General features: G+C 48.4%; 1 protein-coding gene across 3 annotated transcripts in view; it reads left to right on the top strand.

The window, feature by feature from the left end:
• Positions 1 to 2,696: 2,696 nt before the first annotated feature.
• Eepd1 (endonuclease/exonuclease/phosphatase family domain containing 1) overlaps positions 2,697 to 17,725 on the top strand; it is a 73,319-nt gene continuing 58,290 nt past the window's right edge. Inside the window, exons 1-2 of one of the 3 annotated variants that reach the window (XM_090332640.1) lie at positions 2,697 to 2,919; positions 3,361 to 4,429. In XM_090332640.1, the coding sequence (XP_090188766.1) occupies positions 3,552 to 4,429 (878 nt within the window). In that variant the 5' untranslated portion in view covers positions 2,697 to 2,919; positions 3,361 to 3,551. The remainder of the gene's footprint in view (positions 2,920 to 3,360; positions 4,430 to 17,725) is intronic. The other 2 variants (XM_090332639.1, XM_090332638.1) reach the window with 2 other exon arrangements.

The raw sequence follows: 17,725 nt of genomic DNA, 5'->3' as shown, positions 1-17,725 counted from the left end.
GTTTACCCATGGTGAGGCATCATAGTGGATACAATCACAGTGGGAATGAGGCTTGGAGCCAGAGCAAGAGGAAGACCAGGTTTGCTCTTGCTCTTCTGTGAATCGATCCTGTCTGAGTAACCAGCTCTGAGTCCTACCATAACTACCATAAGCAAAGACAGGAAGTATTGAAGATCTCCCACTAAGCTCACACATTCCCCAGGACCAACCCACACTGAGGTCTACATTCCCAACACATGAACTCACTGGCAACAGTCAGACTGTATCCAGCCCCTAGTGAAGTTGCAGGGAATGTTCACATATGCCAATCTGTGTTTTGTATTTTTTTCTTTTTTCTTTGGTAAATGCCAGTAAGTGGAATGGGTAGATTATTGTTTCATTTTGGAAGAAAGTATCACACTTATTTGCAGAGTGTTTGTGTACCTGCTTCCACTCCCGTGGGTGATGTATGAAAGTTTCATTTGCTCTGTATGATTTAGGTTCTCATCAACATTTGATATGACCAATCATATGTGTATGCATATATGCATATGCATGCACTTACTCATTTAATGAACTATTAGCTTTATTATTTTTTTCTTTTGCCAGTCCTGAGGCTTGTACTCTGGGCCTGAGCATTGTCCAGCTTTTTTTTTTTTTTTTTTTTGGTATGTAGTATGGAGGACTCAAACCCCAGTCTTTGTACATGCTAGGCAAGCACTCTACCACTTGGGGCCAAACTCCCAGCCCCAGCTTTATTATTTCTTAATCTCTCTCTCTCTCTCTCTCTCTCTCTCTCTCTCTCTCTCTCTCTCTCTCTCTCTCTCTCTCTCTCTCTGCTCTTTTCACTTCTCTCTTGGCTTTATTTCTAACAAGGGAGAACACATAGTTGAGTTGATGGGAAATAAACCAGATTACTTTTGTTACTCCAAAGAAATTATTAGTAGCATTCCTACCAGTAGCATCCTGGTCTGGATAATAAAATGTACAGTTTTTCCCGAGTGGTCCAGGTTGCTTTTCCACAGTTCACTGCCTACCCAGGCACCCTGCTTGGAGTGTTTTACAGGACAGGACAGGGATGATGTATTTTAGGACTTAGGGGAGGGTGAGGAGTGGGTATTCTTGTCATCAGATAGAGAAAACTGCTTGCTGGAAAATGAACCCGACAGAAGCAGCGTTTGATGACTCCTAGGAGCTCCTAGGAGCTGGTTGCAACCACACTTGAAGTGAGTCTTTCCCCTAGGAAATCAGGAAGTGTCCCTTTCCCTTACTTTTTTTTTTTTTTTGGTCTAAGCTAGCACTATTTGGATTTCTGCCACAAAATTATGAGAGTCTTGCTAATACACCAGAATATGCAGTGAGCCTCAGGGAGGATACCGCATGTTGTCAAGCTTACACTGCGGCTCATCCACACCTGTTACCGACCAGGGCCTTGGAGTTCAAAGCAGGCACTTGCCGGGTGGGTGACATCTACGCCTTCAGAGGACTCTGATAATGCAGGGTCAAAGTATTCACCGGATCACTACAGGGTTTGTTCAAACCAGTCCTCTACCTGAGGCCTTCGCTCCCACGTACTAGCCCTTCAATCTTTAACTAGATTCTGATTTGCAAGGCCCACCAGAACACTTTTTGAGTTTTTGGGAAACAGCCTGCGTTCCCCAGTAGCATTTCCTTCCTTTTCAGCCATTAAGTTTAATACCTGTAGGAATGTTTGCTCACGCAGTGTGCTAGGATCCCTCCCCGCTACCGTGGACACAGGAAGAGGGTGGGAGCCCAGGGATTCCGGTGTCGCAGGACTGGGGGAAAACGCCACTGCAAGAATACGGTATAGCCCGGCGAGGTGGCTCACGCCTGTAATCCTAGCTACTCAGGAGGCTGAGATCTGAGGATCAAGGTTCAAAGACAGCCAGGCACAAAAGGACCTGAGACGCTTATCTCCAATGAACTTCTAGAAAATGGGAAGTGGGGCTTGGTTCAAGAGTAGGGCTGGCTTTGAACCAGATGAAGAGCTCTGTGCCCAGGCCCAGAGTTCAAGCCCCATGATCCACCAAAAAAAAAAAAAAAAGAATAGGGCATAAAAGTGATTAGATCCTATTCTCTCCATTCTGGAACACTGTGCCTGGTCCCTGAACTTGCAAGCGTGTCTTCGTTGTCAGGAAAGTCCTGGCCGTCGCCCCACGTCCGGGACACTCGTGAATGCCGCCAGACATGCCTCTAAGTGGCACTTACTACAGTCCAGGCAGGAGCTCTGATTCCTGCAAGGCAAGGGAGCCAGGCTGGAGGCCACGCCCCCGGGGCAACCTCATAACCCCGCCCCAGGGAGAAAGCCCTGCCCCTCGGCCTCTGAAGTCCGCCCCCGAACCATGTAGCCCCGCCCCATATCATGGCTCCGCCCCAGAGATCTCAGGTTACTCTTTTCCTTGCTCTGTGGCCCACCTCAAAGTCCAAGCCCTCTCCTAGAGCTTTGTGACTCCTCTTTAACGCACCCTGTGGCCACGCCTCTCATCTCCAGAGCCCCGCCCACCGCTTTCAGATTTTGCTTAAGGGAAGTAGCTTCCGCGAGGAGGAGGCGGGACCAGATGGGCAAAGGAGGCGTGGCTTTGCAGGCAGGGAAGGCGTGGCCTTGCAGCGGAGGGGTGCGGCCTGTGAGCGGAGGGGGCGTGGCCTTCCTGCGGAGGCGCGGGCGGCGCCGCGCCGATTCCAGCTTTGACACCCGCGGCGCGCGGCGGGCGGCGCGAGTTGGGTGCTGGAGTTTGATCCTGGATTCGGGCCGCGGCGGCTTCGCTGCCAGTTCCGCTGCTGCCTCGGTGTTTCGTCTCGCCCCTGCTCTCGCTGCCCGCGAACAGCCCTGCGGGTCCTGCCTGTTTGCGGGGAGCCAGAGTTTCTACCGCAGAAAGCGTCGCGGACCGCGGTGGCGCGGGGCCGGGCTGGAGGCCGCAGGTGAGAGCGGGCCGGTGCCCGGTACCCCAGCAGGGTGGCGGGGAGCGGGGTGCGGGCGCGGGGTGGGGGTGCCTGAGCCCCTCTCCGTGTTTGCACGGGCGAGCGCCGAGTTCACAAGTTGCCGTGCCTGGCGCGGAGGAAAGAGCGATGGAACTCTCGTCCGGCCGGGGCGAGGGGTGACCACAGAGGGCAGGGGGCCTAGGGCTTAGGAGGGGCGCGGGCGGCGGGGCCTGGAGGGGTGGGGTCTGCCCCGGGGCGGCGCCGGAGCCGCTGGAAGGCGCTGTGAGGAACGGCCGCTGGCTACCAGGAAATCGGCCGGGGACGGACGGCCTTCCCGGGGCAGCGACCCGGCCTCACCGGCCCCAGCTCCTGGTCCTGAGCCCTAGCACTGGGTCTCAGGGCTAACGGCAAACAGCTGAATTCTGCCCGTCTGTGTGTTAGTTTCCAGGCGGTGGAGTGAAAGGTCATTTTGGACACCAGGCATGGAAGATTTGGTGTTTGTCTGCAGCAACTTGTTCTGCTCCTAGATCCTGCACCTTCCCTGTGGTGGGAGAGTTTCCCCGGCTCGCCCCCTCCCCCAGCCACAAGGCGGCAGTGGCCAGGCCCTCCCGGGCCCCTGCTCTTGGCTGGCCATGGGGGGCACCCTGGGCTGCCATCGCTCCATCCCCAGGGACCCCTCGGATCTGTCCCACAGCCGAAAGTTCAGTGCAGCCTGCAATTTCAGCAACATCCTGGTGAATCAGGAGCGGCTCAACATCAACACGGCCACGGAGGAGGAGCTGATGACCCTGCCTGGGGTGACACGGGCCGTGGCCCGCAGCATCGTGGAGTATCGGGAGTACATCGGAGGCTTCAAGAAGGTGGAGGACTTGGCGCTGGTCAGCGGCGTGGGTGCCACCAAGCTGGAGCAGGTCAAGTTTGAGATCTGTGTGAGTAGTAAGGGCAGCTCGGCCCAGCACTCTCCCAGCTCCCTGCGGCGCGATCTGCTGGCCGAGCAGCAGCCACACCACCTGGCCACGTCGGTGCCCCTCACGCCACGAGTCAACATCAACACAGCCACCCCGGCGCAGCTCATGAGCGTGCGAGGCCTCACCGAGAAGGTGGCCCTGAGCATCGTGGACTTCCGCAGGGAGCACGGCCCCTTCCGCAGTGTGGAGGACCTGGTGAGGATGGACGGGATCAGTGCCGCCTTCCTGGAGAGGATCCGACACCAGGTCTTTGCTGAGCGTTCCAGGCCCCCATCCACCCACACCAACGGGGGCCTGACCTTCATCGCCAAGCCGCACCCCAGTCCTACCTCCCTGAGTCTGCAGAGCGAGGACCTGGACCTGCCTCCGGGGGGACCTACGCAGATCATCTCCACCAGGCCCTCCGTAGAGGCCTTTGGAGGCACGCGGGACGGGAAGCCTGTGCTGAGGTTGGCCACCTGGAACTTTCAGGGCTGCTCAGTGGAGAAGGCCAACAACCCTGGAGTGCGTGAGGTGGTATGCATGACCCTCCTGGAAAACAGGTGAGGGATGTGACAGCAGCTGGTGGGGGAGGGGGGACATCTGTGGCTAGGGAGGAGGGCAGTGTTCTTGGGACTCTAGCCTATGTTTTCTGCTTTCTGCTCCAGAAGCATGTTTTGAGTGTGGTGTAGCTGAGATGGGGCTTGATTTGGGGGTTGGAGTTTGTGTGGGAGGGCAATGCTGTGCAGAAGATGGTTTGACTCAGGAGGCTTCCTGGGGTTTGAATTCTGTCAGGCGTTCAGGCTGGGAACACGGACACTATTATGCTCCTGTACCAAGAACAATTCATTAAACTTTTTTCCCCCCACTGGTGAGAGGGGAGATCACATTTGTTCTATCACGACCTATGGATATGCACAAAATGGTCACCAGATGTCTGCCAATACAAATGCTGCCTGTGTTTACCAGGCTGCTGTGCGGGTCTTTGGCCATCCTCTTTCCTTACTGAGCCCAAAGTTGGCATTCACTATTACCTCTCCTGTCTACAGCCAGAAAAGGCTACGTTCTGTGTGTGAGTCCTGGCCACATTTTCCCATCTCGGCCAAAGGAGAAGAGGCTTGCAGGGCAGGCCGTTAACAGAGACTGTTTATGTCATTCTCTCTCTGTGGGAACATCCGTTAACTCCCCATAAAACAAAACAGTATATGGTGCCAGGAACTCATGCTGTTAGCAAAATAGAGTGCATAGAATGGCATCAGCTTTGGCAATTAAAGAAATTGTGTGGTCCTTTCATCCTGTTCTTGAGGTGATTTCCCCACCATCTCCTAGAGGGACAGTGTTAGTGGTGGCTGTGTTTTGTTTTCTTTTGTCCATCCCGGGTGCTTGGTGAGGTCAGCCAGGTGGTGCTTTGGGGACATGAAGTGATTCCTCAGTGGGAAATCACAGTGCCTTGTCCAGTCCATCAGGACAGATGAGAGGAGAAAAGCAGGTTACAGTGTTTCCCTGGCATCATCCCGCAGCATGCTTGTCACCAAGGAGGTGCAAAGACTGGTCTGAGAATGGGACGAGCAGCCTGTGAGTGTTCTTTCCACATGTCAGTGTCACTGGTTTGGCATCCTCACTCACTTGTGTCCCCATCTCATACTCAGGAGGGCTAGATGCATCCCCCAAAGATAACTAGGCAGGAGCAGTGTGAGAATGCATCCATCCTCAGAACACATGGATGGGTAGAAGGGAGGGAAAGGAGATAGGTAGCCAGGGACACTGCTGTTCACTTCCTGCCAGGGGGGTTCTTAAGGCCCCTTTGGGTGGGATGTTGCCTCTTGGGCAGTTTTAGCAGCTCTTGCCTGTTTGTTTTCTGTCAACAGTGCCCACAAAACTCTAGATTTCTCTGTTTAACACGCATTCCAGATACTGCTGATGTGTGCTTTGCTAGAATCATTACAATGATGGGTATTAGACAAACTCTTTTCTCACTCTGCTCTCTCTCCCTCCCTCTCCATCTCTCTCTCCTTCCCTCTCTCTCTCCCCCTCCCTCTCCTCTTTGTCTTGGGGCTTGAACTCAGGGCTTGTATTTGCTCAAGGTGAGGATTCTACCACTTTGAGCTATAGCACCATTTCCAGATTTATGGTTGGTTAATTGAAGAGTCTCACAGACTTTCCACCTGGGCTGGCTCTGACCATGATCCTCAAATCTCAGTCTCCTGAGTAGCTAGGATTACAGGTGTGAGCAACCAAAGCCCAGGTTTTGCCTGTCTTTTTAGAGCCCCTTTCCCTTACTGTCCTTTCTGGCCCAGCCAGTGGTTTCCAGGTACTTTCTTTGCCTTTGATTGTTCTGGTCATCTCTGTAGTTGTTCGCTCTCTGGCTAGGGTTCCAGGGACCTCAGCTTCTAGGACATGTGAATACGGATGGGGGGACAATTGAGAAGGGTGTGAGCAGGACAAGATGACTTGAAAGGCTTGAAAGTTTCAGCAACTCAGCTGACCTTGCTCTGCTGTGTGGAGATGGGGCTGCTTGCCAGGGGCTTGCAGTGAGGAGCTTACCCAACATGGAATCAGTAGGGTTTGCCCTGCTTTTCTTAGGATTTCCTAGAGGGATGTGATTTGTGGTGGATATTGAATTTTTGTCTTTGGGTATCAGGGGAAGCTACCTAAATCCAATAGGGCATAGATGTAAATGATGGAAAGGAGACTCATTCCCCCACTCCCAGCTAGTTCTCATTGGCCCCACAAATTTCTGCTCCCCCCACTCCCGGCCTCAGTTTGTTACCATTGGCTCCATGAGTTGTTGTTGTCCTGGGGATTGTGGCTCCTTTCACCTGGTCATGTTGCTTTGGGTATTCGGGATATTTGGACACTCCTAGCACAGGGCTTATATCTGATAAACAGGAAGTAATAGGCTTAAGGCCTGATCCTGTAGCGCTGAGGTGGCTGCACTTGCCTGTGTGACTGTCCTGGGGCATGGAAAGCTGTCATAGAGTGACAGGCTGCAGGAACTTCGTGCTCATCCTGACTTACAGCAGCCTGGTGCATTCCAGCTGCTTCTTTTATTAGTATGAGGATGCATATTTGGTGTTAGCAGTAATGGATGCAGGTAATTTTCCTGAAGCTCTTCTTGTCCCATGTGTATACACATGGTAGAAGAATCCCCTGACTTCTGGACACGCCTTCATGTTTTATGACAGCTTGCCCTTTGTTACATTTACCCACTCATTCCAGGAAATGGTAATCCTTACTGATTATTAATGACCCTCCATCTCCATCCAAGTAGTTAAATGACTTGTCTCTGAAACACAGCCTTATTAGTGACTCAGCCCCGATGAGGCCGAGTCCTGGACCTTCTACCTGTAGACTATGCTGGTCATTCGTACCCAGGGTATGGTTGGTAAGCAGAGTATTTCATGGTGCCTATTGGCCAGGCATCCCAGTCTCTGCTGCAGTAGGGCCCTTGCTAAATCATGTGCCAGGCACAGAAAAACCAAATCTTTTGTACAGATGTTGTATAGCAATCATGAGCAGGTTTGCAAAGCAAACAGCTGGCTCCTGGCTTTCCTTTCTGCAAATTTGCTTGAGTGGGTGTATTTTCTCCCTGAACTTACCCATAGGAGTTGGGAAGCTGGAGTCGTTTCTTGCCCCGAGGTGCTTCTGCCTTAGAGTGAGGGAGCTACAAGAGACTGTGCTTTGCTTGAGGTAGCACGGCACAGAGCTAGATAATTATAGAGTCTTCTGGAGCCTTGAGGAACACCATGCCAATGGCACAGAACTGACCGACCTCATCAGACTCTTCTGCCAAGCCTCTGTCTTAGGCAATGTTCTTCCTTGTTCAGTATTTATGGGGCAAGACAGAAAAAGGAGTGCTTCTGCAGTGTCCTTGAAAAGATGCTGTGGCAGGCCAGGTGTGGAATGAAGACTGTTTAATTTGTATTTGTTCTTCTGAATAATTGTTTTATTCTATTTACTCAAGAGTCTAAACCCCTGGGGGACCTGACATAATCTCTAAGGTATCAGGAGATTTAGCATTCTAGTTCTCCCTGCCTACCCCCTGGGGGCTACCCCTTCCCCCTCCCCCCCCCCCCCCCCCCGGCCTACATCAGGAAGAAGTTCTAGTGTTTTAAACCTGATTTCATGCTGTATAGGCAGTATGGAAGCCCCAGGTAGATTAAGGCCTGACACATGTGCCCTGATTGTGATCAGACCTGGTTGGTGGGATAAAAACAGATACAACCCATCTGTCGTTGTTATTGAAAATTACATATTGAATCCCTGCCCTGAACACATATAAGCTGGATTTGGAGGTCACCTGGCCCAATCACTTGACAGAACTAGGTAAATGGGGGTCCATCTTTAAGGTCTGTCATTAAAACAGCCTGGTAAGCCTAGATGCATGATTGATATGGGGATGTATTTTTCCTATGTGAATGGGAAGACTTGTCCAGGGCTGGGGAAGGACAGGTGGAGAGGCAAAATGTCTTCCTAAAGTAGAGATGGGAATCTGTTTTGCCAGCTGTGGAAACTGAGGCTTGGAAAGATTAAGCAGCTTTTAAGTGGCCTTTGAAAATGGAGATGTTGGAATCAGAATTTATTTAAGCCAGGTATTTGTTTAATTTCAAAGTCTTTATCCAAATGTTGTGTCTTTCCATATCCTGAGTCTGAGGCTGGTCTGACTACATCCCACCCATGGTTTCTCCCTGTCTTGGGTCTTCAGCCCGCCACATACCAGCATCTTGTGGGACGGAGTGCTTTACATAGTTGGCTAGGATTGACTCAGGCTTTGGGAAGCCTTTGCTCCCTTCCTCTTTTTGTTCCTATAAAGGATGGGATTGTCACCAAATGTAGAACCAATCAAAGGGTATCAGGTACTTCTAGAGCCAATCAGAAGGCATCAGGGCTTCTATAGCAATCAGAGGGTGTTAGTGTCTCTAGAGCCAATCAGGGACCATCAGGTGCCTTTACCCAGTCCTCAGCTGTGAGCCTGTGACCTTAGGCCCTGTTCCAAAGTGGACTCCTGTTTCTCTGAGTGAAAGAATTCCAGGTCCTTTCCAGAGAGAAGGAAAAATAGAACGAGCAATGGATAGTACTCATGTCAGCATCACTTGGAGTTTATTTAGCTGGAGGGAAAAGGATACCTTTGGGGTCTGACTTCAAGGTTCAGAGGTGGTTTGAAAGTGTTGATTCTTCTAAATTCTATCATTCCTTTATTACTCCATCCATTCTTTCATTCCAGCTATTCTGAGCTTTCTACAGGTGCTAGACTATATATCAGACTCCAATCACAAGGTGAATGAGGAAAGCCCTTCATTCTTCAGGAACCTCCATTGTGTGTGGGGAGACTTCAGCCAGTTCAGTAAGGACCTCTAGGCGGATGTGAGTGCCAAAGGTCATGGAGAGAGTGAGGAGAAGTCTGTTTTGCAGGTGGTTATCCTGGAAAGCCTCAGCTGAGTGCTGAGAAGGAGCCCAGACTGAGAGTGTTTCAGACAAAGGGATAGAGTCCCCAGAGTGTCAGATGGGTGGGTGCAGAGGAGGCAAGGCCCTGTCTATTGGGGCCTCTAAGTCTCTTATTTTAATGGCAGAGGAGGTCCCAGAGATTGGAAGCAGAGGCCAATGAGACACTTCTTGTCAGATAGACTGGGTTGCTGGGCTGCAAGAAGTGGATCATGGGACTGAGAAGAGCCAAAGGCAGAGCTCAGGGTGGTGAGTCAGAAGGTGGAAGTACGTGAGAATGAGGGACTTTCTTGAGAGTGAAATAGAACAGATCTGCCTGAATTTGGGACAGGGCTGAGAGGTATGGGAGAAGTCTAGGAGTAACAACAGTGCCAGACAGAATCAAGACAGGCTTGGGATTGAAGGTAACTCTTTTGATTAGGTGACATTTACATCAGTTTAGTTTCTTGTTGATTGAGTATCCACTTTGTACCAATTACTGGATGAGGCTGGTGGCATAGGGAGACCATACACACACCCTGTGGCAGGGGGAGGGCACAGTGTGCAAGGGAGACACACACTCCGCAGGTGATTTGTGTGTGGTATAGGGAGGAATCTGGATAAGGGGATTCAGAGTATGGGAGCTGGTTGGGTACTAGTGTGTATGGATCAGTAGGTGGCAGGGAGGGACAGGTTGAGGGCCAGAGGACCAAGTCAGGAGGTTAGAAGGTTGCTAACCAGGAGGAAGGTCAGGCTCTGGCAGACAGGAATGCGGTCATGATTTGGGCTGAGTCAGCAGCTTCTCTCCCTTCCCCCTCCCTCTCTCTTCTTTCAGCTGAGGAGAGGGAAGCATGAAAGTTCAAGCCACACCCTTCCTTCTCCAGGGCTTCTAATACATGATACTCAAAAAACACAGCAAGCTGCAGCATTTATACACAAACACTTTATTACAAAGCAAAGAGCTTTATTCGACAATGCACAAATAAAACTCTGCAGGTGACAGAGACTGTGATGGGGTTTGTGGCAAATTGATTGGCTCAAACCAACCTTCCCTGGGCCAGTGCTATGAAGTACTCTGGTGACACCCTCATATGGCACATCTAGGACAAACTCCCAAAAGGCCTGGCTCTCCTTCACAATAAAGTTAAGCCTATTCCTGATGGCTATGCATCGGCTGGATTCTGAGCCACAATTCTTGTTAATTGACATCCATCAGTTATGGGTGACTCCAGTGGCATGGGGGAGGTGTCTTACAGTACACCTGTCAAAACAACAGAACATGGACTCCTTCTTCCAAATGCCATATGAAGAAACCTTCCTTTTTCTTTACTGGGTACCACGGATTTGTTGCTACCAGCTGTATTTCCTGAGAGTTCTATTTTAGTTCAGCCATTACCTGATTAAGCTGTTAAGCCAGGCCTTTGACTGTTTTATCTGGAAGCTGCTGTGCACTTCAAATTTAGCACTGGGTCCAGGGAGATGTGTCCCAGCCTCCTCGATTCCCAGCTATAGGCCTGAGGCTTCAGGGAGCCCCAAGACTGGAGGAGAGAAAGTGCTTTGTCTTTGTTGGCTCAGGCTAAAATCTAAAATTGTGGCATCTTTAAAAGAAGGAAGACTCAGGGGCAGGATTGTTTTCTTAAAAATATTGATCCAATATTCTGTTCAAAAAGCCTTTCTGCTCTGTATTCTTCATTAAGCAAAGTCAATTCAAATGAACATTCTTTCATCAGTCTCTGATTTCCTTCCTTCCTTCCTTCCTTCCTTCCTTCCTTCCTTCCTTCCTTCCTTCCTTCTCTCTTAACCTTTCTCTCTTTCTTTGCTGGTTCTAGGGCTTAAACTTAGCCTTGTACTCTTGTACTCTCACGGCTTTTCTGATCAAGCTCTACTACTTGAGCCATACCTTCACTTCTAGATTTTTCTGATTAATTGGGATAAGAGTGTCTCATATTTGTGTGACTCTGGCTGGCTTTGAACTGGGATTTTTACTTTTCAGTCTCTTGAGTTGCTGGAATTACAAGTGTGAGCCACCAGCAAGGCTGTTGCTGCTGTTTTCTTCTTCCTCCTCCCTCTGTTCCTCTACTTCTTCTAATTGGTATGCATTAATTATATAGAATAATTAACTTCATCATGACATTCTTATACATCTAATGTACTTTGGTCATATTTATTCCTCATTATCCCTTTTCTTTTCTCTCCCCATTCTCCCTTATTCCCATAGTCCCAAATTTCATCTTTTAAAAATTCTTCATACAAGAGAAGGTCTGGGGTACATAGTTTTTCGAGTCTGGCTTATTTCACACAAGATCATCCCCAGTTCCATTCACAGACAACACCATTTCATTTTCTGTTTTCTTGCATGGTATAATGAGTAAAAGCATGGCTGGCTTCAGAGTTACAGTAATGGCTTTAGGGCTTGGATTTGATGCCAAGCACCTCTTCCTTTCTTGGTGAGTGGGCTTTGCCCCTCCAGAACCTCGTGTGTCTTCATTGGTCACTCTTTTTTTTTTTCAGGCAAAGGGATTTGAGTTTCATTTTATCCATGATGGGAAGCCATTGGGAAGATTTTTTTTTTACAGTTCATCTTTTTTTAAAATTGTAATTAATAGAAGGGTTACATTATATTCACCAGATAGAAGGTGCATTTCTTCACAAACATTGATACCCCTTCTCGTGTTTTTGTCCTCATTTCCTTTTCCCCACCCCTCCCCTCATCTTGTTTTCCCCCTTCCCTATCCTATTTCAAATATACAAATAAACATATATACAATGTACATTGGTTAGTCTTTAACAAGGCGAGCCCCACTCTTAAAATTCATAGTCTTATTTTGAGCAGAAGACTTTGAGGAGTTATACCTTCATTCAGTGTGTGGGGTGGTAGGAGTTTTGCTGAGAATAAATGACACTGAACACTGGAGGTACCAGGCCTTGCCTCTGGAGATCTGTGGAGTCAGGGCCAGGTGACTTGGTCTTAGAGTCAAGATGGAGAAGCAGAGGCTTTGCCCAGAGTTATGCAGGATTATAGTGCTTCTCTGCATGTTTGTAGTTTACTTTTCATCCATCCTAGCTCAAGGCTGATGCTCTCTTTCCCTCTCTCCCTCCCTCCCTCCCTCCCTCCCTCCCTCTCTCCCTCCCTCTCTCCCTCCTTCCCGCCTTCTTTCCCTTCCTCTCCCCCCTATCCCTTGTGCCACTTCTAGGGCTTGAACTCAGGGCCTGGACACAGTCCCTGACCTTCTTTTTGTTCAAGGTTAGTTCTCTACCACTTGAGCTATAGCACCACTTCTGGCTTTTTCTGAGTACCAAAGGAATCAAATCCAGGGCTTCATGCATGCTAGGCAAGCACTCTACCACTAAACCACATTCCCAGCCCCGGGTGCTCGCTTAATTACCTTGTTCTGAACTCCTGGGTCTTAGTTTTTTGTTTTTTTGTTGTTTTTTTTTTTTAAATGATGCTGGCATTAGAATGGTATCAACTTGTCCTGTATGCTTTTTGCTGCTTATCTCTTCAAAGCGAAACATGGACATTTGCAAAGCAAGCTCAGGATAGGAGATTGTATTTTTATGGCTTTTCAGTCATCTTTAGTTTTACTGTCCACACCTATTTGGGCAGCAGTTTCTTAACAGAACCTTTCCAAGCTGGGTGTTTATGGCTCATGCCTGTAATCAGGAGACAGAGATCTAAGAATGAAGGTTCAGAGCCAGATTGGGCACAGACTGGGTGTCAGACTTTATTTCCATTTGACTAGTAAAAAGCCAAGAGTGGAGTTGTGTCTCAGGTGTTAGAATGCCAGCCTGGACAATAATAATAATAATAATAATAATAATAATAATAAGCTAACAATAACAACTAAGCAAAAGCTCAAGACTCACTGTCAAAACAACAAGGAAGAAAGAATAAAAAATTGCTTTTAACCTTCTAAACCTTGGAGTAAATCTGATTCCACATCTAAGATCACAATGGTGGATCAAAATGTTTCCATTTCTAGCCATCTGCTGTGAAAATCAGGATTGTTTTTTGTCTTTAATCAACTAAATCAAGATACAGAAATAAAGCATATGCAGGACTGTCTGTCACCCTTCATTTCAGATAAAGAGTGGTGTTCCTCCACACAGCCAGGTGTCTTGATGGACTGCCCCTGTTAGTAAATATTATGTACTTAAGTACAGATATTCCATTCAAGGTAATTACAGTTAGTATTGAATGTATCTCTCCAAAACTTCAGAATATATTCTCAAGATTATCAATACTTTACCAGGGGATAATTAACAAAATTTCTTTGGCTATTTACATATTAAAAATTGTTATATGTTTCAGAAAATAAAGTGTGGGAGTTAAGAAATGAGACGAAAAGAATAAAATAGGGAAAGAGAATAGAACTCCTTTCCAGACCTGAGGTCTTTTTTTTCTTTCTTCTTTCTTTCTTTCTTTCTTTCTTTCTTTCTTTCTTTCTTTCCTTTCTTTCTTCCTTCCTTCCTTCCTTCCTTCCTTCCTTCCTTCCTTCCTTCCTTCCTTTCTTTCTTTCTTTCTTTCTTTTTTTTTGTGCGGGGGAGATCATGGGGCTTGAACTCGGCCTGGGCATTGTCCCTGAGCTCTTCAGCTCAAGGCTACCACCCTACCCTAGAGCCAAGCCCCACTTTCCATTTTCTAGAGATTAATTGGAGATAAGAGTCTCAGGTCCTTTTGTGCCTGGGTTGGCTTTGAACCTTGATGTTCAGATCTCAGCCTCCTGAGTAGCTAGGATTCCAGGTATGAGCCACCATGCCTGGCCCTGAGGTCTTTCTGATGGGGAAGAAGAATGACCAGTACTTCCACCAAGTACCTTTGTATTCTGAGAACAATGTTGCTCCTGCAGATAAGGAACATATTACATATTACTTTGTTCAGGCTGCCATAACAACCACAGGCTGGTGTCTCATAGCCCTGGAGGCAGAGGAACAAGGTGAAGGTGTCCATGGTGTTTTTCTCTGAGGCCCTCTCTTCCCAGGTTTATAGACAACAGTCATCCCCTACTGCACTATCTTTCCTTTACCTTTATGGGTTTCTTCCAGTGAAAGTGTGATATGATGCTGCATGCCTGTAATCCCAGCACTTGGGAGACAAAAGCAAGAGGATTGTTAGAGGAAGGCCAGCAGCCTGGGCTACCTGATGAGATTTTGTTTCAAAAGGAAATCATTCTTTTTTTGTGTGTGTGGGTCATGGGGCTTGAACTCAGTCTGAGCATTGTCCCTGAGCTCTTCAGGGACAACCGCCTACCCTTGAGCCAAGCCCCACTTACCATTTTTTAGAGGTTCATTGGAGATAAGAGTCTCAGGTCCTTTTGTGCCTGGGCTGACTTTGAACCTTGATCATCAGAGCTCACCTTCCAAAGTAGCTAGGATTATAGGCTTACAGCTATGAGCCACCATGCCGGGCTCAGGAAATCATTCTTATGAGGACATGAATCCTATTGGATGAGGGCCAACCCTCATGGGGCCTGTCTGGCCTTCATTGCCTTTTTAAAACTCCTGTCCCAAATATAGGCTTCTTTCATGTTCTCAGGATCAGGATTTCCACACAGACAGTTTGAGGGGATACCATTTGACCTAGAACAAGGTTGATTTGGGGACACGTGCCTCAGGCTCCCTGCCTTGCCATCTAAGGGGAATATGGTCCTGTGGCACTTTTCTGGAGAGCTGGCCACTGGGTGTTGGTGTCACAAAGCGAGTGCTGGAGAATACCCAGTGCTGTTCTGGGATGACAGTGCTCTGCCAAGGGGTCATCTGCTAATAGCTCATCTGCCAAGGGGACCCATTTCTGTGAGGCTATAGACGGCGAGGCCCATCCAAGGGATGGCTGGGGTGATCGGTTTGCGAGTGTCATAGTGACTGAAGCCCTGGGTGGCAGCCCTGCTGTGTATGTCCTGCATGCCCTGGGCCATGGGTATACTGACCCCCAAGTTGGTCAGTTCTGGGGCAACCAGGTCAGGTGCATTGTGTTCAGGACATAAGGTCTTCCATGATGGCTGTGGGAGGTAAGTGGCAGGACAGCTACCACGACAGCTGTAGGCTGTCTCTGGCTTGTGCTGAGAACTACCCTCCCTCTACCCATTCCACACAGGTCATTCATGCCACTGCCACTCTCCTGGCCTGTAGGTATTGTATGGGTACTGGCTAGATGGGTGTAACCCAGTGCCAAATGGAATTTTTGTAGACAATATATGCTTGCTCACATTTATTATTTACTTTACCCCAAGTGCTGTTAATAGGTACTTTCTACTCATTAACTAGCCTTATCCTCATACCTCCTGCAGAGCTCTGGGTGAGGTGTGCCCACGGTACACAGAGGGAGCTTATCTTAAAGACTAAGTATGCTGGCCAGGTCACATGGTTGGTGAGCTTCAAGTCTAGACATTTAGGTACAGAGGTAACAAACTCACAAACCTAGAGATGGAAGCACAAAGTTGAGAAAAGAGACTGACTGTGGGAATGGTGCTACGTGCCTTAATCCCAGCTCCTTGGCAGGAGGGTAGCAGCGTTCAAGGCTAGCTTGGGCCCATCTGGTAAGACCTCATTTCAAAAACAAAAACCAAACAAAAAGAGTTAGGTGTGTGACTCAGTGGTAGTATGCTTGCCTTGCTTGTGCCAGGACTTGGGTTCAGACCCCGGTACCACAAAATAAAAGATTTCCTGTACATGTAGTTCAGGCATGCTGACTGTGCAAGAGCTGGGATTAAAATGGGATTTCCATTTCCTGCCACTCAAAATATCAGTTTCAGCAGTTTTTCACATATTCATGAAGTCTCACAACTAAGCCAGAGCAATCCATAACTCATCTGTTCAAATAGGGTCTTATTTGGGCTATTATGAGTAATACTGAGATGAGCATTCATATATAAGATTTCTTTCTTTTTTTTTTTTTTGCCAGTCCTGGGCTTGAGCTCAGGGCCTGAGCACTGTCCTTGGTCTTTCTCAAGGCTAGAGCTCTACCACTTGAGCCTCAGCACCACTCCTGGCTTTTTTCTATGTATGTGGTACCAAGGAGTTGAACCTGGGTCTTTGTGCCTTCTAGGCAAGCACTCTACCACTAGGCTAAACTCCCCGCCCAGGTTTTTCCATTTTGATAGAATATTTACCTGTGGCTGGAGTTGCTGGTTCACAGGGGAATTCTGTGTTTTGTAGAGCTGCCAGACTTTTCTAGAGCAGTAGCATGGCTATTTTATATTCTGACAACTGGTGTGACCTATCCACTTCCTCACCAACTCTTGGTTCTGTCTGTCTTTGGACTGCAGCCATCTGGGCATGTGAAATCTGTCAGCAGCAATTGAGTTCTGTTCTTCAGATAACCAGTCTCCTGTGTTCAACCTGCCACTGCCACCCTTTTCTCTTCTTTGGACAAATGACTATTGTCTGGTGGGCTGTTCCCAAGCTGAAAACAATACAGGAGATCCTTGTGCCAACTGTCTTTGTTCTCTCCCCCTCTTCCTTGCCCTGATCACAGAATCACTGTACCAGGATATAATCTCGAACAATTCCTGACAAGAAAATGTGCCACCATGCTCCAAAACCCACTCCCCACCCAGGATGGAACCACTGAACACCAGTTGGTGCACTTCTTGCTCCTGGCTGATTTTGTGTCTGAAATGGGCTTTCTAGTGTGTGCTTCAGAGACCTCTGGGTGTGCTCTGGTGTTCACTTTTTTGTTTTGAAGTCAAAATATGATAGTGTGCTAGGATTCCCAATACAGGGTGAGCTGGGAAAATTTCATCACAGGATCTACAGATCACAGGTTCCTGGGCCTGAGAGACACTGTGGAGGAGGAGTACCTGTCTTCTTAGGAGACCCTGACAGAGCCATGGATTTCGTCCTGCTGCTTATGGACCAGAACTGTGGCAGAGCTGAGTCATTGGGGCGTTCCCCCCCCCCCCATCAGCACATGCACAGTTCCACTTTCCACTTCCCCTGGGTTTTTGTTTTCTTCCTCAGTCCTCTCCTCAATCAGGGTTGGGAGGGATGTGTCAGTTTTGCTTTACCTAAGTGTTGGGTTCTAAAGATGCCCAGCTGGTTGCAGCTTCTGACAGCTGCAGAGTTATTTACTGTGGGTGGATAACATGCTCAGCCATCCACCATCTCTTACCCTGTCTTTCTGTGCATCTTCCTGTCTTTCTGTGCATCTTCCTGCTTTCTGTGCATCATTTATCTCTCCCTCTGCTGCTACCCCAGATGGGGTATTCATAATGGACAGAAAGTTGTGTGGCTCCTGGATCTTTGTGTTGCAGCATCTCATGGTAGAAAGAGAAAAGGCAAGAGAGGACAAAATCCAGAGTAGACTGAACTGGACTTGCTTTTGTAACAAATCCACTTTTTCCATATCAGTTCTACCCCTCATGATAATGGCCTTAATCCACTCCCAAGGACATAACCCTTTGGGGAACAAATTCAGACCACCCCTTTTATTTGTGACT

The sequence above is a fragment of the Megascapheus bottae genome, chromosome 5, assembly GCF_031878675.1.
Source record: "Megascapheus bottae isolate mThoBot1 chromosome 5, mThoBot2.hap1, whole genome shotgun sequence".
NCBI classification, from domain to species: domain Eukaryota; kingdom Metazoa; phylum Chordata; class Mammalia; order Rodentia; family Geomyidae; genus Megascapheus; species Megascapheus bottae.
Note: the sequence above shows the minus strand (reverse complement) of the source record. Positions and strands in the feature narration are given on the sequence as shown.